The 25,363-nt window shown below is 46.8% G+C and overlaps 1 protein-coding gene across 1 annotated transcript in view; it reads right to left on the minus strand.

Annotated features, from left to right (window-relative positions):
* The window catches only part of RNFT2 (ring finger protein, transmembrane 2), a 58,094-nt gene that overhangs the window by 30,190 nt on the left and 2,541 nt on the right, over positions 1 to 25,363 (minus strand). The window contains exons 3-6 of the mRNA XM_007455860.1: positions 21,732 to 22,210; positions 19,632 to 19,708; positions 16,137 to 16,237; positions 12,842 to 12,995 (exon numbers count right to left, since the gene is read on the minus strand). Of these exons, the coding sequence (XP_007455922.1) occupies positions 12,842 to 12,995; positions 16,137 to 16,237; positions 19,632 to 19,708; positions 21,732 to 22,210 (811 nt within the window). The remainder of the gene's footprint in view (positions 1 to 12,841; positions 12,996 to 16,136; positions 16,238 to 19,631; positions 19,709 to 21,731; positions 22,211 to 25,363) is intronic.

A 25,363-nucleotide genomic window follows, 5' to 3' on the forward strand; every position in this document is an offset into this window, starting at 1 on the left:
GTTGCCTGCCCCAAATTTCCAGTGGCGGGCCAGGCAGTAGAGGCGCCAACAACAGCCACGGCCCCAGCCCTGTTCCCAAGTATCCAGTTATTCCCAGAGAAGCGTGGGCCTAGGGATAGGCTGGCCACCCTAAGACAGGTTGACTACAGCTGCGGGAGCTGCACCAGCTCCCCGCGTACACAGTGACCATCTGAGCTGGTGAAAGGTATCCTCTTTCAACCTGGAGAGTGATTTCCAAGGGCCCAGTGCTGGGGGGCAAGTGGAGGAGTGTAAATAGCAGCTGCTCCTAATTTCCCCAGGAGGAGGCCTGACCGCCCCTCCTCCATGTTGAGTGTTTGCCATTAAAAACAGACAGTATCATTTGGTTCAATAGAAAATGAATTAAAGGAAATTAAATGGCGGGGGCCATGCGACAAGCCTTGTCCCCCACTGTCTGAAGCCGTTTTTCATCTTCCCCAGTGGGGAGCACCAGCTTGGGGGGTGTGGAGCTGAGCAGGGCTAGATAGATAAACAAATGACGCAAAAGACACCCCTCCCTCCCAGGGGCGGAGGCTGGGGTGCGGGAAGTCCTGGGTGCCCGCTTGGGCCCTGTCCCTGCTGTGTGCCTTGGAGGCAGAATGTAGCCCTTGAGAGTCTCCCAGGGAACGGAGGGAAGGGAAACAAACAAGACAAGAACAAAAAATGATACGCAGGCCTCTGAGACAGAAGGGGGGTCAGGCTGGCTGAGGAGGAGACTGTGGACCAGAGGGGCTGGGAGAGGGGGGACTCTGGCACCTGGATGGTGGGGAGCGATCCTGGCCGTCCCTCAGCTGCACGACGCAAGGCTGCTGCGGCCATCCGTGCTGGGGTAAGTGAGTCAGGAGGGCAGGGGTGGGGAAAGATGGGCAGAGAGGGCTGGGGAGTGGTTAAGAGTGGGGGTCCTGGAACTAGACTGCCTGAGTTCAAATCCTAGCCCTGCCACTTACCAGCTATGTGCCCTTGGCAAGTCACTTACCCTCTCTGGGCCTCCGTTTCCACATCTGCAAATTGGGAGTAATAAATATCTACCTCATAGGGTTGTTGTGATGATTAAATTAGTTCATGCCTATGAAGCATTCAGAACAGCACTAAACACACTGGCTACTTGTTACTGCTATATCTTATTATCATAGAATATTGATTATGTTATTACTGTTGGTCCCTGGGGGCATCTCCCTTGGCATCTGAAGACCTAGCCATAAGCCATAGCTCTGCCCCACAGACTTGCTGTATGACCCTGGGTAAGTGAACACACCTTGCTGAGTCTCGGGTTCCTCATCTACAAACCAGGAATAATCATCCTGGGACAGAGGGTGCTGGTGCCTCCCAAGGTCCGTTCTTCCCTTCCTCCTTCAAAATAGGAATCCTGATTTTTGCTTAAGTCTACTGGCACCCAGCTGCAAGAAGATGCTCCCCAGCTCCCATGCAGTGATTGTGCCTGAGTGGTGGCCAATGAGATGTAAGTGAAAGTGACAGGAGCAATTTCCAGGAATTGGAAATGCTCACCAATGAAGGGAGAGGAACACTAATGACAGTTGATGCAAAAACCCCATGTAAAATGGTAGCATGCAGAACCCAGAAGCATATAAAAAAGATAATATATTATGACCATGTGGGGTTTGTTCTAAGAATACAGACAGGGCTTAATAGGAAATCTACTAATGCCATTCTTCATATTAACAGATCTAAGGAGAAAAATCAAATGATTTTTGATCAAATTCAACAATCAGTTTTTACTTTCAAAATTTTAATAAATTGGACTTTATGGATAATTCCTTGACACAATAAAGCATTGGCCTCAGTCCCAAAGTCTATATCTTGTTTTATGGGGGATTGTGATGGTTAGTTTAATGTTTCAATTTAGGCTATGGTATCTAGTTATGCAGTCAAACACTGATCTAGATGTTGCTGTGAAGGTATTTTGTAAGTCTGAGAAACATCTACAATCAGCTGACTTTAAGAAGATTCTCAATAGTCTTGGTGGGCCTCATCCAAACAGCTGAGAAGCCACAGAGCTCTGCAGAGGTCAGAATGTTCCACTTTCTTTAACAAGGCAGAACTGAAGGTAAAGGCTTAGGCTTCATCTTTTGTGCTGACATTGATTGGTAGAGGCTGTCTGGATTGCTGCACTGAGAAAGCTGAATTTGGGTAAAGCAGGGTCATGATTGTTTAGTGATTCCTGACACAAGCACAGGTTGGCAAATGGTAGCTCCTAGGGTGTTTGCCATCTCTGGATTCAGCGCTGCTCTAGGGATTAGTGGGCACCTGGGCTACAAACATCAAGCAGAGCAAAGAAAGAACAAATCCTAGGGTTGTGTGTGAACATCTGATGCCTTGGGGTAAAACTAAAATTAGCCTCCTGATTTCAAAGAGTTAAATTCACTTCTGATGGCTTCCAGCACAGACTCCTGGCCACATTTCACTCCTTGGGGTCTTCTATTTCCCAAAGTATCTGTGTGCTGCAGAATATTGAGTCCCCCACTTAGACAAAACTTTCCTGCAAAGGCCAAACTAGAAGGAATTAGGAATGCAAATGAATTCAAACTCCTGACCAGGGTTAGCAAAATTTTTCTTAAAGGGCCAGATGGTAAATAGATTAGGCTTTGTGGGCCACAGCGATTGTCACCACTACTCAACCCTGCCATTGTAGCACGAAAGCAGCCACAGACAATACATGAATGAGCATGACTATGTTCCAATAAATCTTTATTTATAAAAACAAGCACTGGGTCCGTAAGTTGTAGTCTATCTCCGAACTAGGTTTTGCAGCATATTGTGCTCCTTAATACAAGGTTCCATGGTTAATAAGTTGAGAAAATGTCAGGGAAAACAAAGTGAAACAATTTTCTTGGCTGCAGGACTTCTCAGAGCCTTTACTGTGGCAAGTGGAGGATAAAGTTTAAAGCATTTCCCAAAGTCCTCTGACCATGGAACACCTTTTAACAAAATGCCTATCAATATCTCCCCAAGGCCCCAGAATCATAGTTTAGTAAATGGTATTTTCTTCCATCTGATTTTGATTAGATTCTGACTTTCTTGCTCACCTTGAACTATAAATGGGTAACTGCAAATGCTCTCTACTTTCTTTAGAATAACAGTAACTAATAAACAACAAGGATTTACTGTATAGCACAGGGAACTATATTCAATATCTTGTAATAAACTATAATGGAAAAGAATGAAAAATGGATATATACATATATATGTATAACCAAATCACTTTGCTGTACACCTAAAACTAACACAATACTGTAAATCAATTATACTAAAAAAAAAAAACAAACTAACCAGCCATCATTTGACTTGTGTTATCTTAATCCTCACAACAATGTTGTAAGTCCTAATATTCCCATTTTAAAGATGGGGATACTGAGGCTCAGTTAGGTTAATCAGGGTACCAGAGGGTGAATATCTTATGGGTCTAATCTAATCACATGAGCCCTTTAAAAGCAGAAGGGGAAGTCAGGGAGACGTGAGGCACATTCTGGCTTGAAGATAGAGGAGGCCACGTGAACAGACCAGAATGTCGTTTCTGGGAGGTGACAGTGACCCCTGGCCAAGAGCCAGCAAGAAAATGGGGATCTCAGTCCTACAACCACACAGAACTGAACTCTGCCAACAACCTGAATAAGCCTGAAAGTCAGTTCTCCTCAAGAACCTCCAATAGGAGCCCAGCCTAGCTGACACTTTGATTTTGACCTTATGTGACCCTGCACAGACAACACGGGCAAGCCCACCTGGCTTTTGACCTACAGAACTGTGAACTAATAAACGGGTGTGTTTTTCAGCCACTGAGTTGGTGGTAATTTGATAGGCAGCAATTGAAAATTAACACGGGTCCGTATTATTGTGATCTCACTTTATAGACGAGGAAGTGAAAGCCCATAGCGGTGAAGGAACCTGCAGGGTGACACAGCTGGTAAATGGCAAAGGGTTTCTCAAACAGGAGTTGAACCCAGGCGGTCTGGCTTTTTACTGTTACGCTGTGTTTTACATATGTATTTGTCTGCAACAATCTCCAACATAGATGGTTAAGTTAAAAAACAAGCAAGGTGGGAGCTGTGTATAGAATATTACTGTTTGATTACATGAAGATGAGTAGGGAGAACATATACATGGGTCTGCTTGCATATGTGCATGGCAGCTATGAAAAGAGTAAAGGATGATATGATTATTTCCCGGGGCGGGGAAATGGGTGTCTGGGGGCAGGACAGGGAAGGAGACTTTTCACCATATACTGTTTTTGGTGTTTTGACTTCTGAACCCTGTGATTGTATAACGCATTAAAAATATGAAGTACCCTCAATAATGAGAGGAATGGGGAATACTTGGGAGACATATGAATAGGTGAAAAGACACTCTCAAAAGGACCCAGTACTGTAGGTAAACTTGCTTGTAGGTATATTAATTTGCTAGGGCTGCCATAACGAAGTGCCACAGACTGGGGGGCTTATACAACAGAAATTAATTTTCTTACAGTTCTGGAGACTAGCAGTCTGAGAACAGGGTGTAAGTCTCTTCTGGGAGCTGTAAGGGAAATATCTGCTCCACGCCTCACTCCTTGGCTTACAGATGACTGTTATCTCCCTGTGTCTTTACGTGGTCTTCCCTGTGTCCTAATTTTCTTTTTATAAGGACACCAGTCATATTAGATTAGGTCCCACCCTAATGACTTCACTTTGACTTAATTACCTGTTTAAAGACTCTTTCTTCAAATATAGCCACATTCTGATGCACTACGGGGTTAGGCCTTCAACATATGAATTTTTGTGGGGGACACAATTCAGCCCATAAAACGAACATCTAATCCAGGGTTTCTCAACCTTGGCACTACTGACATTTGGGACTGGGTAATTCTTGGTCTCAGGGGACTGTCCTGTGCACTGTAGGATGTTTAGCAGCATCATTGGTCTCTACCCACTAAATACCAGTACCACACCCCATCCCATTATGACAATCAAAAATGTCTCCAGAAACGGCCAAATGTCCCCCTAGTTGGGAACAACTGCTTTAACCCCTTCTAGCCCTGCTGTGTGGGAAGCTGCAGCAAGTACAACTGGCTCTTCCAGAAGTTCTGCACTTTTATACACAGAATGATGTACTGTGAGAACCACAGCTGAGACCTAGCAAACTCAGACCTGCCCTGGTGGAGACCTGCGTCTGCTCAGGAGGGAAGGGGAGAGAGAGAGGAATGACTGACCCCCAGGAGAGAACATGACTCAATCAATGGGAAACCACTTTGAGAGCAAAAGAGCTGGGTTCAGGGCCCAGGAAAGAAAGGGATTTTAATGGCACAAAAAGCCTCATGAATCCTCTTGGCTCTCACATCCAAGAGAACCACCTTTCTTGCTCTTGTCTGCCTTCCCCTGTACTTAAGAGACGAACCACTGGGGCTGAAAGCTCGTGGAATTGCGTCCTGTGGAAACCTCTCATCCAGGGGCTGGCTGTGCAGGCTGCACTAGGGGTCAGCTAAGATGATTTCAGACATGGGAAGGGCTTCCTCCTTCCCGTTCTTATGGGAAAAGACAGGAAGTTGGTCACATGCTGTGTTTTTTTGAGAAACAGGTCAGCTAAACGTTTCCCTGTTTCTGATACAGCTAGTCCTAGTATCCACCCAGCAACTGGATACCTGGCCTTCTACCTTCTGATAACCTTAATGGGATAAAAACAACCATTTAAGAGATGAGGAAGCCAAGGGCTCCAAAGAGTGAGGTCACCTGTCCAAGGTCACATAGGTAGTAAGTCCAAGAACCAGGATTTGAACCCAGTTTTGCTGACTCAAGGCCAGTTTTCTTCCTGCTGTGCAGTGTTTACTCATGACACACCCGCTACTGAGTTTTTAGAGAAGTACCTGCTTTTATATTTCTCCATCTGAAAAATGGGCAGAATGGCAGCTGCCTGCTACCTATGCTAGTGAGAGGTTGAATGAACCCTGCCCTAAGAATGTTCTAGAACAATGCTGTCCACTGGAATGTTCTACATCTGCTTTGCTCAACACTGTGGCTATCGAGCAGTGCAACTGAGAGACTGAATTTTAAATTTAATTAATTTAAATGTAAACGGTCACCTGTGGCTTGTGGCTGTCATACTGGACAGTGCACTTCTAGAATCTTAAGCCAAGAGGATTTCATTTTAACAAAAGGAAGGAGCAATGTGGACAAGTCAAGTTTTAAATTATTACTACTATTAATGCTAGGAGTTGGAGTGTCAAGAAAATTTCCCAGGACAAGAAAATTTGCTTTCTTAACTAGGGTCGGGTTAGGTTAAAACAAAAGTTTCACTCGCAGAGAATCAGGGAGTACACGAAGGTGAGGAGGGCGTCTTACTCATTTTTATATTCTCAGGGCCTAGCATTGCCTTTGTAAGCAAATAAGTCCCAAATAATGTCCACTGGATTGAGGAGAGAAAGGGGATGTGGCTGAGAAGAACTCTACGTGGTGGGGTAGCAGCAGGCCTAGTTTTAACCCCCTAACAGGAAATTAACATGAGGCTCTTCATTCAGCCCGTAATATCCATGTGTCAAGACAGACCTAATGGTCCTTGTTCTCATGAGCCTATACTTGAATAGTGGGGACAGAAAATAAACACAAGACAATCCCATTTCAGATACTGGCACACGCGAGGAGGGAACTAAAATGGTGATGGGGTAATGCAAACTGGGGACCACCACTCTGAACAGGGTGGTCAGGGAGGCGACAGTCTCAGAGGAAGTGACACTTGAATGATGGGAAGGGGACAGCCGTGGGAACATAGAGAAAAACCTCCCCAGGCGGAGGGAGCGGTAAGTGCGAAGGGCCTGAGAAGGAAGGTGCTGGCTGGTCCAGGGTGAGCCAAGGGAGAGGACAAGGTCCTGGGTGATGAGGTCGGAGAAGTGGGTAGGAGTCTGATCAGGTAGGGCCAAGATGTATGAACTGTATAAGTTATCTGGATTTATGATGACAAGTGGCTGCTCTAGCACCCGGCCAGTGTGATGGTTTGGGGCTGAGGTTACAGATCGGTGGCCGTCATTGTTAACCCACCCCCTTCTTGGCTGGCCAATGAGCATGGCTGTCCTGGGAGGCCCAGGTATGAGAAGATCCCGGACAGACCCTCTGATGTCCGGAGGCACGTGGGAATCAGTGGCGCACCTAGCCTCACACATCAGGGACCGTGGGGCCATCAAGCAAGCCCAAATACCAGAAGCCCTTCCAATATAATTATAATATTAAAAACCAACCCACCCTCTCAGTGGACGGCATGGAGGCGCAGGAAAGAGCATCTGTGCTGTGAGCCATTAGGGGTCCCTGACAGATGTGCTCCTCTCCCCCCTCCCCCCACCAGCTGCAAATGAAGACCCGTCCTTTTCTTCTGCCCAGACAAGGATTGATGAGGATTCGGGAGAGCACTCAGACAGGCAAGGAAAGGCTGTGAACCTTTTCCAAGCCTGCAATTTATCTTGAGGAGACTATTCACATCACTTTTTACAGGCTGGATTATGCTCTGACCTGGCACATTAATCTCGCCGAATAAAATAATAATAATCAGAAAAAGGGAGCTGGACAGTTGCCAGGGAGGCATTAATAACTGTCGCCCACACCTCGGAGGTGCAGGGAAGGGGTGCCACCTCCCATCCCCGCCCCCTGGCCCCCAGCGGTGCCCGTCGAAAGGGAAGGAAGTGAGGTAGCCATTGCCTGAACTTGGGGGAATTTTATAGAGATGGTGTACGGGGACATCGCTCCTCAGTCAACTCTGAGGAATTTTCCAAGCACATCCAGAGAACTTCCGTGGGAGGGAGTGTGGTCTAGTAACTGCCCCCCAGAGCAGGGGTTCTGGAATCAGACTGCCTGAGTTCAAATCCCCACTCAGCCACTCATACACTGTGTGACCTTGGGCTACGTCTTAACTTCTCACTGCGCTTGTTTTCCTCTGGAAAACAGGGATAAAACCAGCAACTGCTGGGAGTGTAAAATGGTGTAGCTGCTGTGGGAAACAGTTTGGTGGTTCCTCAAAGAGTTAAACATAGAATTACCATATGACCCAGCCATTCCACTCCTAAGTCTTTACCCAGAAAAACTGTGTTCAAACAGATACTTCTGCACAAATGTTCAAAGCACTGCTATTCCCAATAGCTAAAAAGCGGAAGCAATCCAAATGTCCATCAATGGATGAATGGATAAACAAAGGGTGGTCTATCCACACAATGGAATATTATTCAGCCATTCAAATGGAACGAAGTGCTGATTTCTGCTACAATGTGGATAAATCTTGAAAATATGATGCTAAGTGAAATAAGCCAGACACAAAAGGTCACATAATGTATGATTCCATTTATATGAAATGCCCAGAATAGGTAAATCCATAGAGGTAGAAAGCAGATTGGTGGTGGCCAGAGGGAAGGGGGAGTGACTGAATGGGTATGGGGTTTCCTTTTGGGGTGATGAAAATCTCTTAGGACTAGATAGAGGTGATGGTTGCACAGCACCGTAAATGTACTGAATGGCACTGAATTGTATACTTTAAAATGATTGCTGGGACTTCCCTGGTGGTCCGGTGGAAGACTCCATGCTCCCAATGCCGGAGGCCCAGGTTCGACCCCTGGTCAGGGAGCTAAAATCCTACATACCGCAACTAAGCCCGTGCACCACCACTAGAGAAGCCCACAGGCCACAATGAAGACCCAGCACAGCCTAAATAAATAAACAAACAGACAATAAATAAATAAATGTCAGTTCTTGAAGACCCACCGAAGCCAAAATAAACAAATAAATAAATGTCAGTTCTAATTTATAAAAATAAAATAAAATAAAATAAAATGATTGCTGGTTAATTTTATGTTATGTGAATTTTACCTCAATTTTTAAAAAAACCCACAAAACAACAGCACTTGCCTTGTGAGACAGATGTCAGAGGGAAAAGGGTTAGAGCAGGGCCTGGCCCACATGAAGGGCTGACTCCACATCAGCTCTTCCTATTGCCATCAGCGTTGTTACTCTGAGGTTTGCAATCTCTGGCAGGTTATTTAACTCAGTTTCTGCTCTGTGCAGAGAGGTATCAACAGTATCTACCTCCCAGGATTGCTAAGATTAAACAAGACGATGTCTTCAGTAGACTATAAACTCCATGAGTATGTAGATTTTCGTCTACTTTGTACTTTGATATTGATGTATCCCTGTGCCTAGAACAGTGCCTGGCACACCTCTGGCATTTAGTAACTACTTCTTGAACAAATGGCAGTGCTTAACACACTGCCTCCTGACTCCTGGTAATTGTTCAGCAATGTTTACTTGCATTTATTACTATTGGTCTGGTTGCTGCATTTCTTTGAAGGTTTGCTGCATGTTCCTTTCTAGCACAGGGAAGTGAGTACTACTTTGCCTTGTAGGTTTTGGTGTCTTCATGACAGAGGTGTCTGGACACCTACCATATACGAGAGGTTTGAGCTGAGCTGACAATGGAGTCTAAGCTCTCACTGAGGTTACAAGAGGAGGTGATGAGAGTTAGTGTAGCTGTCTAGACTATCAACTCATCCACTCACCCATCCATCTACCAACCTGTCTGTCCATCCTTCTAAATATCCATCTGAATATCCATCTACCCATCTAAATATCCATCCATCCAACCATCCATCCATCCATCCACGTACCCATCCATCATCTATCTAAATATCCATCCATCCATCTACCCATCCATCTATCCACACAATCACTGGACTATCCATCTGTCCACATATCCACCAACTTTCCCATCTAGCCATCCAATTCATCCATCTACCTATATATCCATTCACCCATCCATCTACCCACCCAAACATATACACATACATACAATGAATGCTTCCAAGTATATATCAGATGCTGGTGATCCATCAACAAAGAAACCAGATGCATTCATTTCCTGCTGTCACAGAGGTTACAGTCAAGCAGAGCAGGCAGACAATTAAACAAGCAATTACAGTCAGGGTAGTGAGTGCTGGAACAGGGGAAGTACAGGGTGCTGTGAGAGTCCCCAGTAGGGGCACCATACCTCACCTGAAGGGGCAGGGGAGGTTTCTAAGAGGCTGTGATCTGCAGGAGGAGCAGGAGGTGGCTAAAACACAAGAAAGGAAAAGGGTCTTTGAGGTAGAAGGGCAGCACACAGCTGACTCTGGAAGCTGTAAGGGTTAGTTACTCAGTCTCAGTGCCTCAGTTTTCTCATCTGGAAAATGGGGTTAGAACATCTACCACATGCCAGATTGGGACTAGTTGGTGTATGGAAGGAAATGAAAGAAGGGTCTGGCTGAAGCACAGGGAACAGAGGGAAGAGGGGCAGGAGAGAGTGAGAGGAAGAGTAAGGATGCTGGATAGGCAGGTGGGCTGCAAAGCCTCACCTGCTTCCTCTCCCGGCAATGACAACCCACCCCTCATTTCACCCACATACATAAAGTCTTTTTATGTTTGCAGCATCTCAAACGGGGTTTTGTAAACTTCTCAATTTTCTAAGGGAAGAAACATGTTCAGGCACATGTAGTGACTCACCCAAGGCCCCGTGGCTGGAAAGTGGCAGGGTCAGGAATGGCCCAGGAATTCCGACATCCATTCAGTGCTGGGCAGATGATATCCTGACGTGGCCATGGCCTTGGGAGTTGGAAGATGTGAATTCTGATTCTATAACTGAACAGCTGGGTGTTTTTTGGACAGAGTATCTCACACCTCTTTCAGCCACAGTACAGGGTAAGTGAAAAAATGGCCACCCAAAGATACCAGGTCCCAAACCCTGGAAGTTGTGAATGTGACCTCATCTGAAAAAAGGGTATTTGAAGACACAATTAAATTAAGGCTCTAGGCACGGGGAGAGTATCCTGGATTGTCTGGGTGGGGCCCAAATGCAGTCACATGTATCTGTATGAGACAGACAGAAGGAGACGTCATACACAGCAGAGGCCAGGTGACCGCAGAGGCAGACTGGAGTGATGCTGCCATGAGCTAAGGAATGCTGCCAGCTACCAGAAGCTGGAAGACGCAAGGAAGGATCCTCCCCTAACATCCAGCACCCCCCAACACACACCTCTGACACCTAGATTTCATTTCAGTGACACTGATTTTGGACTTCTGACCTCCAGGACTGTGAGAGAACAAATTTCTATTGTTTTCAGCCCCAGGCATGTAGTTATTTATTATAGCAGCCACAGGAAATGAATACAGTGGGCCCTCTGTATCCGTAGGTTCCTCGTCTGTGGATTCAACCAATCTCACATAGAAAATCCGAGGATGCGGAACCGCAGATATGGAGGACCAAATGTAAGGGACTTGAGCGTCCATGGATTTTGGTATCCGAGGACGATCTTGGAACCAATCCCTCGCAGATACTGAGGGATGACTGTACTCAGCTTTTCATCTAGAAAGAGGTGATAATAATCTCTCTCTCACTCAGAGGGGTGTTGAGAGCCTTATATGAGTCAAGACATGGGAAAGAATCTATCAAGAACCAGAATGCACCAGGCAATGAGTAACCATTCTCTATCTGTTTTCCTTATCTTTCTCCCATACCCACTGTGAGGTACAGCTTGGGCCGCGAAGCTGAAGCCCTGGGCTGGAGTCCCAACTCTTCCACTTAATAGCTGTCTGCCTGCTCAACCTTCCGTCTCCTCCTCATCAGTGACAGGAACCGTACCTCCCTGAGAGGAATAGCAAGAGGCTACGTAAGGTAATTCATACATGAAGCGCTCTTAGTACAGTCTCAGGTACACAGTCGGTGCTCAATAACTGCGAGCCATTATTACTCCAGGCAGTCAGTGCGGAGCCAGCTTCCTCACATGCCTGGATTCACGTCTCCTGCCTTCAACCAAGTGCCACAACTGCTATGAAGGAAAAGGTTCAGGGCATCTAGAACCCAAGGGGCACTGAACCCAAGGAGGGGGTCATGGGAACCCTGATTTGTAGCCGGCTGGTCAGAAGTACAGGTGCCAACTTGGGGCTGGTGACTGGCATCTGAAGTGACAGGGGCAGTCTTGCGGGACTGAGACCTTATCCTGTGGGATCTGACACTATCTCGAGGTGGATAGTGTCAGAACTGTGTTAAACTGAAGGATACTGAATTACATGATGTGTGGAAAACCCACACATCTGGTGTAGGAGGTATTGAGTGTGTGTGTGTACAGAAGAAACACAGGAGTGTGTTTTTCCTATACACCTGGCCAGTGATTTGATCAGTTGTCACTCAAGACAGATGGTCAATTCCAACCTGCTCTTCTGCCAACCAATGCCTGGGACAAATTCTGAGCTTTCTGACCTAACCGTGATGTCTTTTCCTCACACTGCTCAGCCCTCTGAATTACAATGATTATCCCCCAAGACCTCTTCATCCCAACACCTCCTGCAGGCCTCTCCCTAAGGTACACTCCAAAGAATCATTGCCACCAGTCTGCTTCCTGTGTCCGTGGCAGGCATCACTCATGGATCACAGAGTCCTTTTCTCCTGAGCCTCACTACCCTCTATATAAAGTGCCCCAGAAGCCACAAAGAGTCAAAAACCTTTGAGAGCCATCCTTCCCTGGGAGAAGCAGGACCCAGGGCATGTCAATGTGCTTTTTTTTCCTTTCTTGGGTGAAACTTAGATGAAAATTGCATCAATGCCAGCTTTGAACAACAAAACTTAGTAAATGCACTTGGAGAGCAGAGGCGTGACAAGAAGGTGGTGACAATAAAGAATGATGCTCAGCTTCAAGGGATGACAAGAGGTGGGAGACAGGATCTACTAGCTCAGGCTTTGTTCATTTGATGGACTGACATTAGCTCTGCCGAAGTCCAACCTTTCCTTCTCCAGAAGGCATCCTGAAACCCCTGCATGATTGGCGTGATGGGCCTACCTTGGACTTGACAGCCAGGATGATCTTGGGCAGGGCCACGACAAGGCACTTGAGGGCGATGGTGATGTACTTGAGCACAAAGTCTGCGATGCCCACGATCCACAGCAGGTCAAAGAAGTCCAGCGTCTCCAGGTTGGGCTTCAGGAATATGAGGCTGGGGGAGGAGTCAGAGAGTCAGGATGCTCACTTAGGGTCACTGGCCCTTAGGGGCCCTTCTACTCATTCTAGGAGCCTTGTAAATATTACCTATAGAAAGAGCACTAAGCTGGGAGTCAGATATCTGTGCCCTGTTCCTGAATCTGCTATTAACTTGCTGTGTGACCTCAGGTGGGTATCTTAACCTCTCTGAGCCTCAGTTCCCCTGAGAGTTAAATGATGAGACTGGCCTAGAGCATCATTAGTTAAGGTCCCCTCCAGTTTTATGGGCCACAACAGGCTTCACAAGAGGAAACAAAAGGAAGGAAGGAAGGCCGACCAATAACATGAAGGAGGGAGAGAGAGAGAAGGAGGGAGGAGGGATTTGATGTGCAGACGCTGCGCTAAGCAATTTACTCACTGTATCTCACTGTCCTGCAGAGTGAGCACTGCTCATCCCCACTTTATAAATGAGGCACTGAAGCTTGAAGATGTGAAGTTAAGTTGCCCAAGGTCACACTGCATGATAAGCATATGGGCATCAGTATCAGACAGACTTGAATTTGAATCCAGGCCTCTCCATTACTGGACCCTAGGCAGATAATGTTCTCTCTGTAAGCCTCAGTGTTCTCATCAATAAAATGGGAATCGTTCCCTCCCTCAGTGTTACTGGTGGGATTCAGTGAGATAATAGGTATCTACAGACTCTGTAATGCAGCAGTGACAATGATAACAACATCTCTATGAGGCAGGCATTGTTATCTACCCATTTTGCAGATGAGAAAAGAGAGGCACAGAAAGGTAAATGAACATGCACAAGGTCCTACAAATATGATGGAACGGTGGTGGATTCGAACCCAGGTGTCCTGGCTACAGTTACTGCTCTCAATCCTTATTCCACAGCAGTACTACTTGGAGTGTGTAAACCCATTTTACCTATCCGTGACCAGGTAAGTCAACCTCACACTCAATTTCTGTACTTCCCTCACTGGGGACAGACAACAAGTCATTCTCGAACTGGCACTGATCCATACACCACATGCTGAGTAGCACTGCTCTCCATCACCTCTGTGGATGATGATGTTATTCGTATTGATAATATCTTGGCTCTCTACATCATGCTGGCCCTAGTCTACATGCTTTACATGTCTCAGGTCATTTCATCTTCCCAAAGGCTCTATGTGGTAGGCACTATGATTATCGCATCTTGAGCTGGGGAATCTGGAGCGCTTTGACGTGGAGTCACCGCCCACGGCATCTCAGCTAGAATGTGGAGCTAGGATTGGAACCAGCACCCAAACTGTGCTGGCCCCCTCGCTTTTCTTCCCGCCAGATTAGAGGCTCCAAGCAAAGGCCACTCCGAGTCCTGCCTGTCCGCCAAAAAGCAGGGGACAGTGCACACAACCCAGAGTGAATGCTTTCTAAATGCTTCCCACATACTCTGCTGGGCTGGTGGAATACGGAATGAACTGGTCTATTTTTGTACTTTTATTTTTTAAAGTCAATTTCTATTTAGAATAAAAAGTGTTTGAAGAACGAGAGTAGGGTTAAATCAATGAAAATAATCTATTTTTGCAATCTCTCATGATACCTTTGGTGTCCTTCCACATTTGAGCCCCGTCTCTGTGGGATGCCTCATCTCCAAGTCTGAGTGGCATCCGAATTACGACATGGGGAGAGGCTGGCAGTCCTGAGCTCCCCTTTTTGTCTCTGCTCTTGTCCCTCCCTGGGCATAACCCAGGCTGGCTGGTTGACTTCCATGCCCTGCTTCTCTATTATACATCTCTGATCACAAAAGAAATGAAAATCTGCCCTCTACTTTCCATTTTACCTCAGAGACACCAATCTGTTAAATTCACCCACATAGGTTTTAGTTCATTGTCTTAGAGTTTTTTCTGTTTTGGCTTTTGGAGCCAGAAAGATGCCCAAGTGTTTTTCCGCAGATTGATCACTAAGTCCACTTATTTCTAACGTACACTATGAACTTTAATGGATGGATACATTCTATTGTCAGTTTTCTGCCCCGTTAGCCATCACCCCCAGTAGATAAAGTAATTTATCATAAAAGAATAATATTATGATAAGATTATGACATATCAAATGTTTCATAGTTTGCCCAGTACTTTTCACATATTATTAACATTTGGCCTCTCTAATAATTAGCCTGTGGTGGGTAATGACCTTCAGGTGGGTAAGGCAGAAATTAACTTGCTCTCAGTTTCACAAATGCAGAAACTACGCGAGGTTCGAAGAGGTTCCACTGTTTGCCAAAGGGCACAAAGCTGGTACGTGGAAAGACTAAGAACCTCTGACACTGGTCATCAGACTTCAAATCCTGGGATGATTCAAACTCTCTGTTACCTACTGGGACTAAGGCTTATTAGAAAGGGTTTCATTAAGCCAAAGTTTCCTCACCTGTAAAACAGGGACAGCAATACCCTACAAAGTGGGAGGGCAAAATAAGATAATGGCTATTGGTATCATTTACAAACACACTCTAGACCACTGACATCAGTAAGGAAGGAGGCTCAACTCTGTTGCTTTTCTCCGAGGTCACTCTCTTTCTCTTTGTGTGCTGCCAGTTTGACCCAGCACTGGTTTGATGAGGGCGCAGAGGTCTGAGCCTGTGAATGTGATCATGCCCAGAGAATGGCATGAGCTGGAAATTCCTCCAAGGTTCTGGGAAACTCCATCTCCTTTACCCTCCACCAGGACCTTGATCTTCTGGGCCAGGCAACTAATGCAGTGTGCGGGATGCATGTTGATGCCTTGGAGCTAACTTCCCAAATTGCTTTCATGCAACTTCGGGTGGCCCCAGAAAGTGGTGAAACGGGTCACTCCTCAAAGTCCATTTTTAAAACAGATGGACATGATCTGAAAGCTTGGCTTGAGTTTCAGCCCTGTGCTAGAGACCATTACTGGCCAGTCCTCCCCAACCATGCACTATGTGGCTACTAGAAAATGCAAAATTACACATGTGGCTTGCATTATATTTCTGTAAAGAATTATGCTCTAAGCACGTGTATATGACAACAGGGTGGGATTTGAAAGTTACAACATGACCTAGAGCTGCTGCATTGTTCTCAAATGAAGGGGCTGTGGGTCCCGAGTCCAACAAAGCCCCCCACTTTCTCACTGGGGGTCAGACTCCCCTGCTCACCTGTTATACAGCTGCTGGGAACTAAACGTGTAGAGCACATACAGGGTGTTCCCCGCCAGAAAGGCTAAGATCCACAAAATGACCAGCACCGACCTCTTCTCCTAGAGACAAAGCAAGAGACCTGTGGAGATGCTGAAATGCCAAAGGTGCACCTGGCAGGATATTCCAGAATGTTCCCCGACAAAGGGCAACTTTTCCCTTTCTCAAAGGTTTGGAGGAAGTGGGGCTAATGGTGAAAGGAAGGGCGTTGGCATCTTTCCATCCCACTGGAACGTAAGGGATGGTTACAGAGAAGGTAACAGAAATGTGTGAAACTGCTTGGAGAACTATCCAGAGTCAGGAGGGCACCATGGTTAGCAAAACAGATTCTGGAGCTGGGTGGCCTGGGTTCAAATCCTTGTTCTATTATCTGGAGGTTGTCCAACCCTGGGCAATTACTTAAACTCTCTACATTTCTCTTTACTCGTCTGTAAAATGGGTATACATTGTATCTCTCTTCTAGAGTCTGAGAATTAATGTACATGAACTGCTTAGAACAGTACCTGGCATGTAAGAAATGTTAGTTTACATTTACTGTTAGGAACTGAGGCACAGAGAAATTAAGTAACTCTGGCTCAAGGGCACATGTTTTAAGCTCCGGTGCCCTATTAAAAAATGAGGTTTTGGGACTTCCTGGTGGCGCAGTGCTTAAGAATCCACCTGCCAAGGCAGGGGACATGGGTTTGAGCCCTGGTCTGGGAAGACCCCAACATGCTGTGGAGCAGCTAAGCCTGTGCACCACAACTACTGAAGCCCATGTGTCAGAGCCCGTGCTCCACAACAAGAGGAGCCACTGCAATGAGAAGCCCGTGCACCACAACGAAGAGTAGCCCCCGCTCGCCACAACTAGAGAAAGCCCGCGTGCAGCAACGAAGACCCAACGCAGCTAAAATTAAATAAATAATTTTTTTAAAAAAATGAGGCTTTGTTAAGGATTAAGTAAATTTGATAAATGTAAACATTCAGTCTGGTACAGGCTCACATTTCAGGCTCACTAAATGGTAGGACTTGTTGTTCTGACTTTATAACCCAGAAGTAGATTCAGATCGACAGGTTGGAAACTTCTGTTCTAACTTTTTCCGCCATGGACCTTTGGGCTACTGCCCTGGACTGACCATTCAACATAGGGCCACATTTATAGGGTTAAATTCAAACTCGTACACAAGGATGTCAAAGCCCTTTGCAATCTAGCCCCGCTTCTCTTTCTCCAGGCTTGTTTCTGATTAGTCCCCAGGAAGACGAGCTGGGAAACCTTCTCAGTTGGCTGTTTCTCAGTAGTCTCTCAGCCTGACAGCAACCTAAGGAAATTTCTAGAGGAGGCGTAGAGCAGGGCATCCCTGCCTGTGTACCCTGGGATACATAATCAGACCCCCATGCTGCTGACAAGCTGAAAAGCTTGTCTTTTCCTGGACCAGGGCGGCTGCATTGCTGGAATAAGATGAGGTCATAACTTTCCCAGTGTAACCTTCCCTGTGGTTTCAGTAAATGCTCCACTGTCTCCAGACACAGCTCAGTGCTCGACACACTGTTACAACACACATTTCCATAGTGTAGACAAAATAAATGCATCTCCATCTACCCATTATTCCAGGAGGGGTCAAGGTTAACGGCCTGAGAAACCACCTCCAACCAACCAACTGCTCTTATCAATGTGATTAATCCACTCGGCAGCCCTTTTTATGCCAATAAATAATAGATTCCGGTTTAATCCTCCGTAAATCCAAACCAAAAGTGGAAGAGAAAGGGAATTAGCAATGCTCCGAGAAGCCAGACCCTGAAGGACAAATGGGGCACTTCTCCAGTAGTAAGTTGCGATTCCTAAACTTACTAAGAGTCATGCAGACTCTTTTCCACTGAAATATACCCCGACAGGCAAATCATCACCTGGGTCTTCATAGGGTTCAAAGACCCCTAGAAGCCTGTCCATGGATACAGGCATCCCCTTGCCCCTAAAATTCAAGTCAAGGCACCACGCGGATGTTACTGCATCTGAGAAAGAGCCAGCCCCAATAGCCTCCACTATGACATTGAGCAACTGCTGTTCTAATAGCAGCAGAAAGGGGTCTGCACGAAGAAGATGAGACTCAGGGTCAAGAAGAACCTCTGGCTCCACGCCCAACGCCAGACTTCAGTGTGCTCAGGTATCAAATAAAGACTGAGCTGGCATCTGTGCCTCATGGACGCCTAGGTGCTTCTGAGAAAGCAGATGACCCCAGAGCAAGGTCAGAGAGGATGGTGGCTATCATAGGATCACATGTACAGCAGAAAACAGGCTTGTTAAAAATAGCTCAATTAAGTTGTTCCTGTGAGCCAGGCACTGCACTAAACACCTTCCATGCACCATCTCATTTAATCCTCTCGATGGGTGTATGAAGTTGGTGTGGCAGTTCCTTTTCCAGGGGTGGCACCTGAGGCTGAGATCAGCGAGGTTACCCATCCAAGGGCTTGCAGGAGGGTGGAGGAACTGGAATTTGAATCTGGTGGGGAGTACAGGCTCTGGGCTCAATGCCTGGGTTCATATCCTGATGCCACCCTTCACGCTGGCTGTGTGGCCTTAGGCAAGAAACTTATGTCTTAGCCAAGAAATTCTGGGCCACTATTTCCTCATTGGGAAAATGAGTTCAGAATGATTTTGCCTCCCTCCCAGGTTGCTGGGATGAAACTGCAAGAGGAGCTGTGTAATGGGTCCAGCACCGTGCTGGACATGGTTAGCGCTCGGCAGATACCAGAGGGCATTCGGGATGACGGTGGTGAAGCCGTACGGCCACCCAGCAGTGCCCATGGGGCAGCCTTAACCATGAGCATGGGTTGGAAGTGAGCTACCTGATTGAATGCCGGGAGGATAAGGGGAATGGGCCGGGACACACGGGGAGAGGCTGCTGTTGGAAGGGAGAAGGATGGCACATCCGGGGATCTGCCCAGGCTGGGAGGCAGAAGAATGGCCTCCCAAAGGTGTTCCTGTCCTAATCCTTGCAACCTGTGAATATGTTAGGTTACGTGGCAAAGGGCGATAAAGGTTGCAGGTGGAATTAAGTTTGCTAATCAGCTGACCCTGTGTGGGGGACAGTCTCCTGGATCATCCAGGAGGGTCCAATGTAATCACAAGGGTCCGTAAAAGTGGAAGAGGGAGACAGAAGAGGAGAGTCAGAGGGAGATGTGTCTATGGAGGGATGGTCACAGAGATGCAACGTTGCTGGCTTGAAGCAGGAGGAAGGGGCCATGAGCCAACGAATGTGGGTGACTTCTAGAACCTGGAAAAGGCAAGGAAAGAGACTGTCCTCTGAACCCTTCAGAAGGAACATAGTCCAGTTGACACTCTGATCTTAGGCTAGAGGGACCCACTTCAGGCTTCTGATCTACAGAATTGTGAGTAATCCCTTTGTGTTGTTTTAATCCACCGAGTTTGTGGTCATTTGTTACAGCGGCCCCAGGAGAGTAATTTACCAGGTGACTCACCTTTAGAGAGACCTGTTCCCGGAGCGTGGAGTTGGCATAGGCGAAGGTGCTGGCCATCCCGATGCACACGGCAATGCCTGCAGGACAGAGGAGGGGCCGAGACCACCCACTTAGACTTGTCAGGCCTGGTCCGGGCTTACTAGGGACACATCCCTGGTCCCCTTGGGGTTGACACGCTAACCACTGAGGAGAGAAAAATCCCATTTCTGGGGCATTTGGGCTGCCATGTATATCACTGGGAACCCCAAGCCACCCTGAGAGGAGGCCTCTGACTTAGGGATGGGATTGAGGCCACTGTGGGCATATTTTATAGAACCAGTTAGAAGCATGGGCTGTGCAGTCTGGTAAGACCTGTGTTCAAATCTCAGCTTGGACTAATCACTGCACCTCTCTGAGCCCCCGTTTCCTCCTCTGTAAAACAGACAGAATAATAACAGTACTTAACTCAAGGAGGGATACTGCTTACAGTGTACAATCTCTAGAAGTTAGTAAGTGGTGCCTATTATCATTTCTACTTTCAAAAAGAATCTGAGGCGTGTTATTTGTAATAAAAGCATATGTAGAAAAAGACCACAACACCATAAGAAATTGAAGTTTCATGTTAAAGGGGAAAGAATTCCTAGCTGACAGGAAAACATGACCCTTGCAGGGTAGGGCAAAAGAACTGAATTTTATTCCATAATTTAGCAAGCTACCATCTTGGAATTCTCCCTAAATAGGAATTTTCGAATCCTACTTTTTGTTCCCTGTGGAAAGGATTCTGCTTTCACATGACATGCACAGTTCCCAAGCTTGGAGTTCACTTTTACTTTTTAAATAGTACGTGTATTCCAGGCATTCTTCCAGATCTTCTTTGTAAAAGATGTGTTTCTTCATTAAAAACATAAAAAATCAAAACCAGTAACCCCACAATCTCTTCTTGTACTCTTCTCTTTGATCAAACAAAAAAACCTGCCAAGTGAGAAACAAAATGACCAAACTTGAGAATAAAAATTAGTGATGAGTTTGCTGGAATTCAGGGTAAGGGAGAACACGCCAGGTTCCATTTCTAGGAATAAAAAGGGAGGGACTGACATGGTAGCACCCCAAAAAGGAAGGAGTGATCTGAGTCAGCTGGAACCCACCAGAAAGGGGCAAATGAGACACAAACGATGGCCTAAACTCCTCTAGATATTTCTTGTGGGATGTAATAAGCCATGAGACAGTAATTAGTACTGTAATTTCTACCATAAGATAAAAACAATAGCCTAAACTCTCCAGGGCACGGGAACATCATGATCTAATAACAGTACGTAACAGATAATAACAACAGTGGACCAGAAACCACATTTATTGAATGTTAAGTGTGTCAGGTACTACGCTAAGCACTTTATGAATCATTATCTTACTTCTGAATAATAATAATAGGTAGTATTTACTGAGCACTTGCTATGTGCAGGGTTCTATGTTAAGTATCTTACATGTATTAATAATGAATATAATAAAAATAATAATCTACACTTGCATAGCACTTACTCTCTGCCAGGCACTGTCCTAAGTGCTTTACATATGTTTACTCATTTAACCTCACTCAATCTCACGAAGGCAGATGCTGTTCATATACTATAATAGTATCTGTAACATACTATTAGAGTCTATGTATAGCTATAATACATATGTAATAGTATTTGTAATAGTACATATACGATTTTAATCCCCTTTTTATGGATGATTGGACTGAGGCACAGAGAGGTTAAATAATGTACCCAGCGTCACACAGCTAGGAAGGGGGCAGAGCCCAGGTTCAGACCCAAGCAGTCTGAACTCCTGGGTAGTACACTCTATTCCTTCACATCACCCAACCAGCTGTGGGAGTTTCTACCACAACCCCGCTAGAGAGATGACGAATCTGAGGCTCAAAGAATATGAGTGGCTTGCCCCAAGTCACAGAGCTAGTCGGCCAGGATTTGAACCCAGGTCTGACTCAGAATCCTGGACTCTTAAGGACTTTGCACCACAAGGACCTCTACTGCCTTCCCTTGGCACTTGGGATGGAGAGCCCATCCCCCTACCCAACGGGTAAGGCGGCAGTCTTTGAGCCCTGCATCCCTCCACACTCACCAAGCTTATGCTGGAAGCACACTTTGGCCAGCAGGATGAGGATGAAGGGCAGCCCTTTCTGGAGCCAGCAGATCACGGCCTTCAGCTCGGACAGGGCCGGGGCGGGCGTCCCTGGCTGCTCGTCGCCCGCCTCATCGGAGTGCGCGCGGTGGTCCCCGCCCACGTGCTGCAGCAGGGAGCCCCCGCGGTGGCTGCCGTGGTGGAAGTGGTGGTGGGGCTGGCGGTGGTGGTAGGCGCCCCCCTCACCGCGGCCCCCACCTTCCTCCCTGGATGTGGGCATCTGGAGGAACACGTCCCCACCGCCCGCCGCGGCCCCCAACACCAGGCTGGACGGGAAAGGGGTGGCGGGGAGGCTGCCTGTCGGGAGGCCCGATAAGCCGGAGAAGAGCGCTGGCGGGGAGGCCGCTTCTGCCTTCAGACTCTCAAAGACTCCGCCTTCGTCCACACTCGCCTCAGAGCTGAGCGCTTGACTGCGATTTCTGGGCCAGAAGGGAGGAGAAAGCCCCCACCAAGTCAGGCAGTGGAGGATGGAGGGCAAATGACCCTATCAGTGATGTTATGGGCCGAATTGGGGCCCCTGCCCCAGGAAAATCATATGTTGAGACCCTAACCCCCAGTACCTCAGCCTGTGACAGTTTTTGAAGACAGGGCTTTTGCAGAGGTAAGTGAAAATGAGATCATTAGGGCCAGCCTTAATCCAATATGACTGGTGTCCTTGTAAGAGGAGGAAATTTGGACACAGACATGCGGGAGGGAAGACGATGTGAAGACACAGAGAGAAGGTGCCCATCTGTGAGCCAAGAAGAGAGGCCTCAGAAGAAACCAACCCTGCCGATGCCTTGATCTTGGACCTCCAGCCTCCCGAATTGTAGAAAACAAATTTCTGTAGTTTAAGCCATCTAGACTGTGATACCTTGTTACCCTGCAGCCCTAGCAAACTAATATAAGTAATAATAGCAATAGGGTCATAATCTTTACCAAAATTTTACTATGTGCCAGATACTTTTCTAAGTGCTTTCCATTAATTAACTCATTAAATCTTCCTATCAACCCTGTGAACTAGGTACTAATAATACCATCTTACAGATCAAGAAACTGAGGCACAGAACAAAGTAACTTGTCCAGGATCACACAGCTGGTATGGTATGGAACAGGGAAGAGTCAAACCCAGCAAGGCTACCTCTGGAGCCTGCTTTCTTAACCACTATACTTTACTGAAAAGGGAGCACAGAGTCCTCTGATTCTAGAATAACCTCAGAAACTCAGGTACCCCTGGTTCTGTAATCTCCGAGTTCAATGATTCCCAGTTCCCAAGAGGATTCACCTTGGTCACAACTGGTATTTGGAGGGCAGCAGAAAGTAATGGGAAGAAGATTTAATTAGAGAAGCCCACATTTGAACCCTAGCTCCACCCTTCCCAGGGGTCTTAACAATCCTACACTCAGTTTTCTCACCTGGAAAATGGGTATAAACACCATTCATGCATAGAATTCCCGGGGATCAAATTTAGAATACCCCTTTCAGTGGACCTGGCACTTAGTAAATGGGAACTATTATCTCTAATCCCTATGGAAAACCTCCAGGGCTAACTGCCATTTCTAGCTCCCAGCACAGGCCTGTTGTACTGCAATCAGGTAAAGGATGCTGATGCTCTTTCAGAGCCATTGCTGGAGGAGCAGAGAGCCTAGAGTTACCCTTCCGAGAATGGTGAGCCCCTAACTGGGTGCACTTTCCCATGAAAACCATGCCCCCGAGTTCTGGATGTCATGTGTCTTCTCTTGGGCTTGTCCTTTTCGAATGCAATCAGTCTACGCAACAGGTGGAGCTGATTAGCTCAATGTGCTGTGTCAGTGGGAGGGGCAAAGAGCCACCCTCCCTTCCTTATCTCACCCCAGAGTAGGGCTCCCAAGGAACCTCCACAGACCCCTATGGTACTCTAAATACATCCTGAGTTTACTGACAGTGAGTGCTGAGTTCCACTCATCCTGTGGACCCCACAACCCAGGGCATACAACCCAGGTGCTTAATAAAAGTATGCTAGTTATCGGGCTTCTCTGGTGGCGCAGTGGTTTACAATCCGCCTGCCAATGCAGGGGACACGGGTTTGAGCCCTGGTCCAGGAAGATCCCACATGCTGCAGAGCAAGTAAGCCCACGTGCCACAACTGCTGAGCCTGCGCTCTAGAGCCCGCGAGCCACAACTACTGAAGCCTGCGTGCCACAACTACTGAAGCCTGTGCACCTAGAGCCCGTGCTCCGCAACAAGAGAAGCCACCGCAATGAGAAGCCCGTGCACCGCAACAAAGAGTAGCTCCCACACCGCAACGAACAGTAGCCCCTGCTCTCCACACCTAAAGAAACCCTGCACGCAGCAACAAAGACGCAACGCAGCCATAAAGAAATAAATTAATAATAATAATAAAAAAAAGTATGCTAGTTACCATCCAGGCACAAAATGGCCCCAGAGGGAGGCTGCAGGGGAGGTTTTACACTGCTTTCACAGTTGATCTTATGTAATCTATTCTCCACTCAGAGACAAGGGTGCATTAAAAAAAAAACCAAAAAAACCATGTATTTGATTATTTCACTAACCCACTAAAAGGGCTTCCCATTCTAAACTCCTTCCTGCAGTCTCAGATAAACCCTATAGATAGGGACTAATATCATTTCCATTTTACAGATAAAGAAACTGAGGCTTAGAGAGATGAACTTGCCAGATATCTTGGATTATCTTGCCCTGAACTCCAATCTCACCAGGTGCTCTTTTCTCACTGCCCAAGGGCTTCCAGGGCCTTTGCCCAGGCCATCCCCTTCATGGGCTGTCCCTCTGCCCCACCCTGTCCCACCTAGGTAACTTATGCTCATCCCTCAGATTCTGGCTAAAAATCTCTCTTGCTTGGTGGAGCCTTGCCTACCTCCTGGACAACACAGTCTCCTTGCTCTTTGTCCTCACTGCACTCTACCCTCCCCTGCACAGACTGATCATATTTATTGTTTTACTCCTTACCTGTGACTCTCAACCCTGGGTGTACATTATAATAACTCGAGGGAGCTTTTGAAAAATACAGGTGCCCTGGACCCAATGTTGACCAACTGAATCAAAATCTTTGGGGTTGGGCCTCAGCACCCCTATTTCTTCAGAGCCTTCTGGGTGATTCTAACATGCAGTCAGCACTGAGAACGGCACTTGAGACTGGGCCCTGCTCCGTAAGGTCAAAGACCATGACTGTTTGCTCCCCACTGGATTATCACTACCCAGCACAATGCAGCTCGCGCACAGAACATGCTCAATATTATTTGAAAGAGTGAATGAATAAGCATACTAAAGGCTCTGAGAAGGCCTGCAACTGAAAAAATTAACTTTGTTAAACCTAGTGTTTCCCAAACTTATGTGGTCATGGGATTATTTTCTTCCATGGAAAACCTATTCAATCTTGTAGAATACCTGTGAAACCCAGCAGGGGAGATGCCGGTCTGGAGAAATCTTGGGGTTGGCTTCGCTGGCCTTACAAACTTGAGCTGGGGATAAGTTATCATAAACCACCAGGTTGACACCCCAGCAAGGGAGGGAACTTGAAGATGGTTACCCACCCCCCTACCTCCCATGGCCCATCCCTCCTGGCTCCAAAAGCC

Source organism: Lipotes vexillifer, unplaced genomic scaffold, assembly GCF_000442215.2.
Source record: "Lipotes vexillifer unplaced genomic scaffold, Lipotes_vexillifer_v1.1 scaffold970, whole genome shotgun sequence".
Taxonomy (NCBI): Eukaryota; Metazoa; Chordata; class Mammalia; order Artiodactyla; family Lipotidae; genus Lipotes; species Lipotes vexillifer.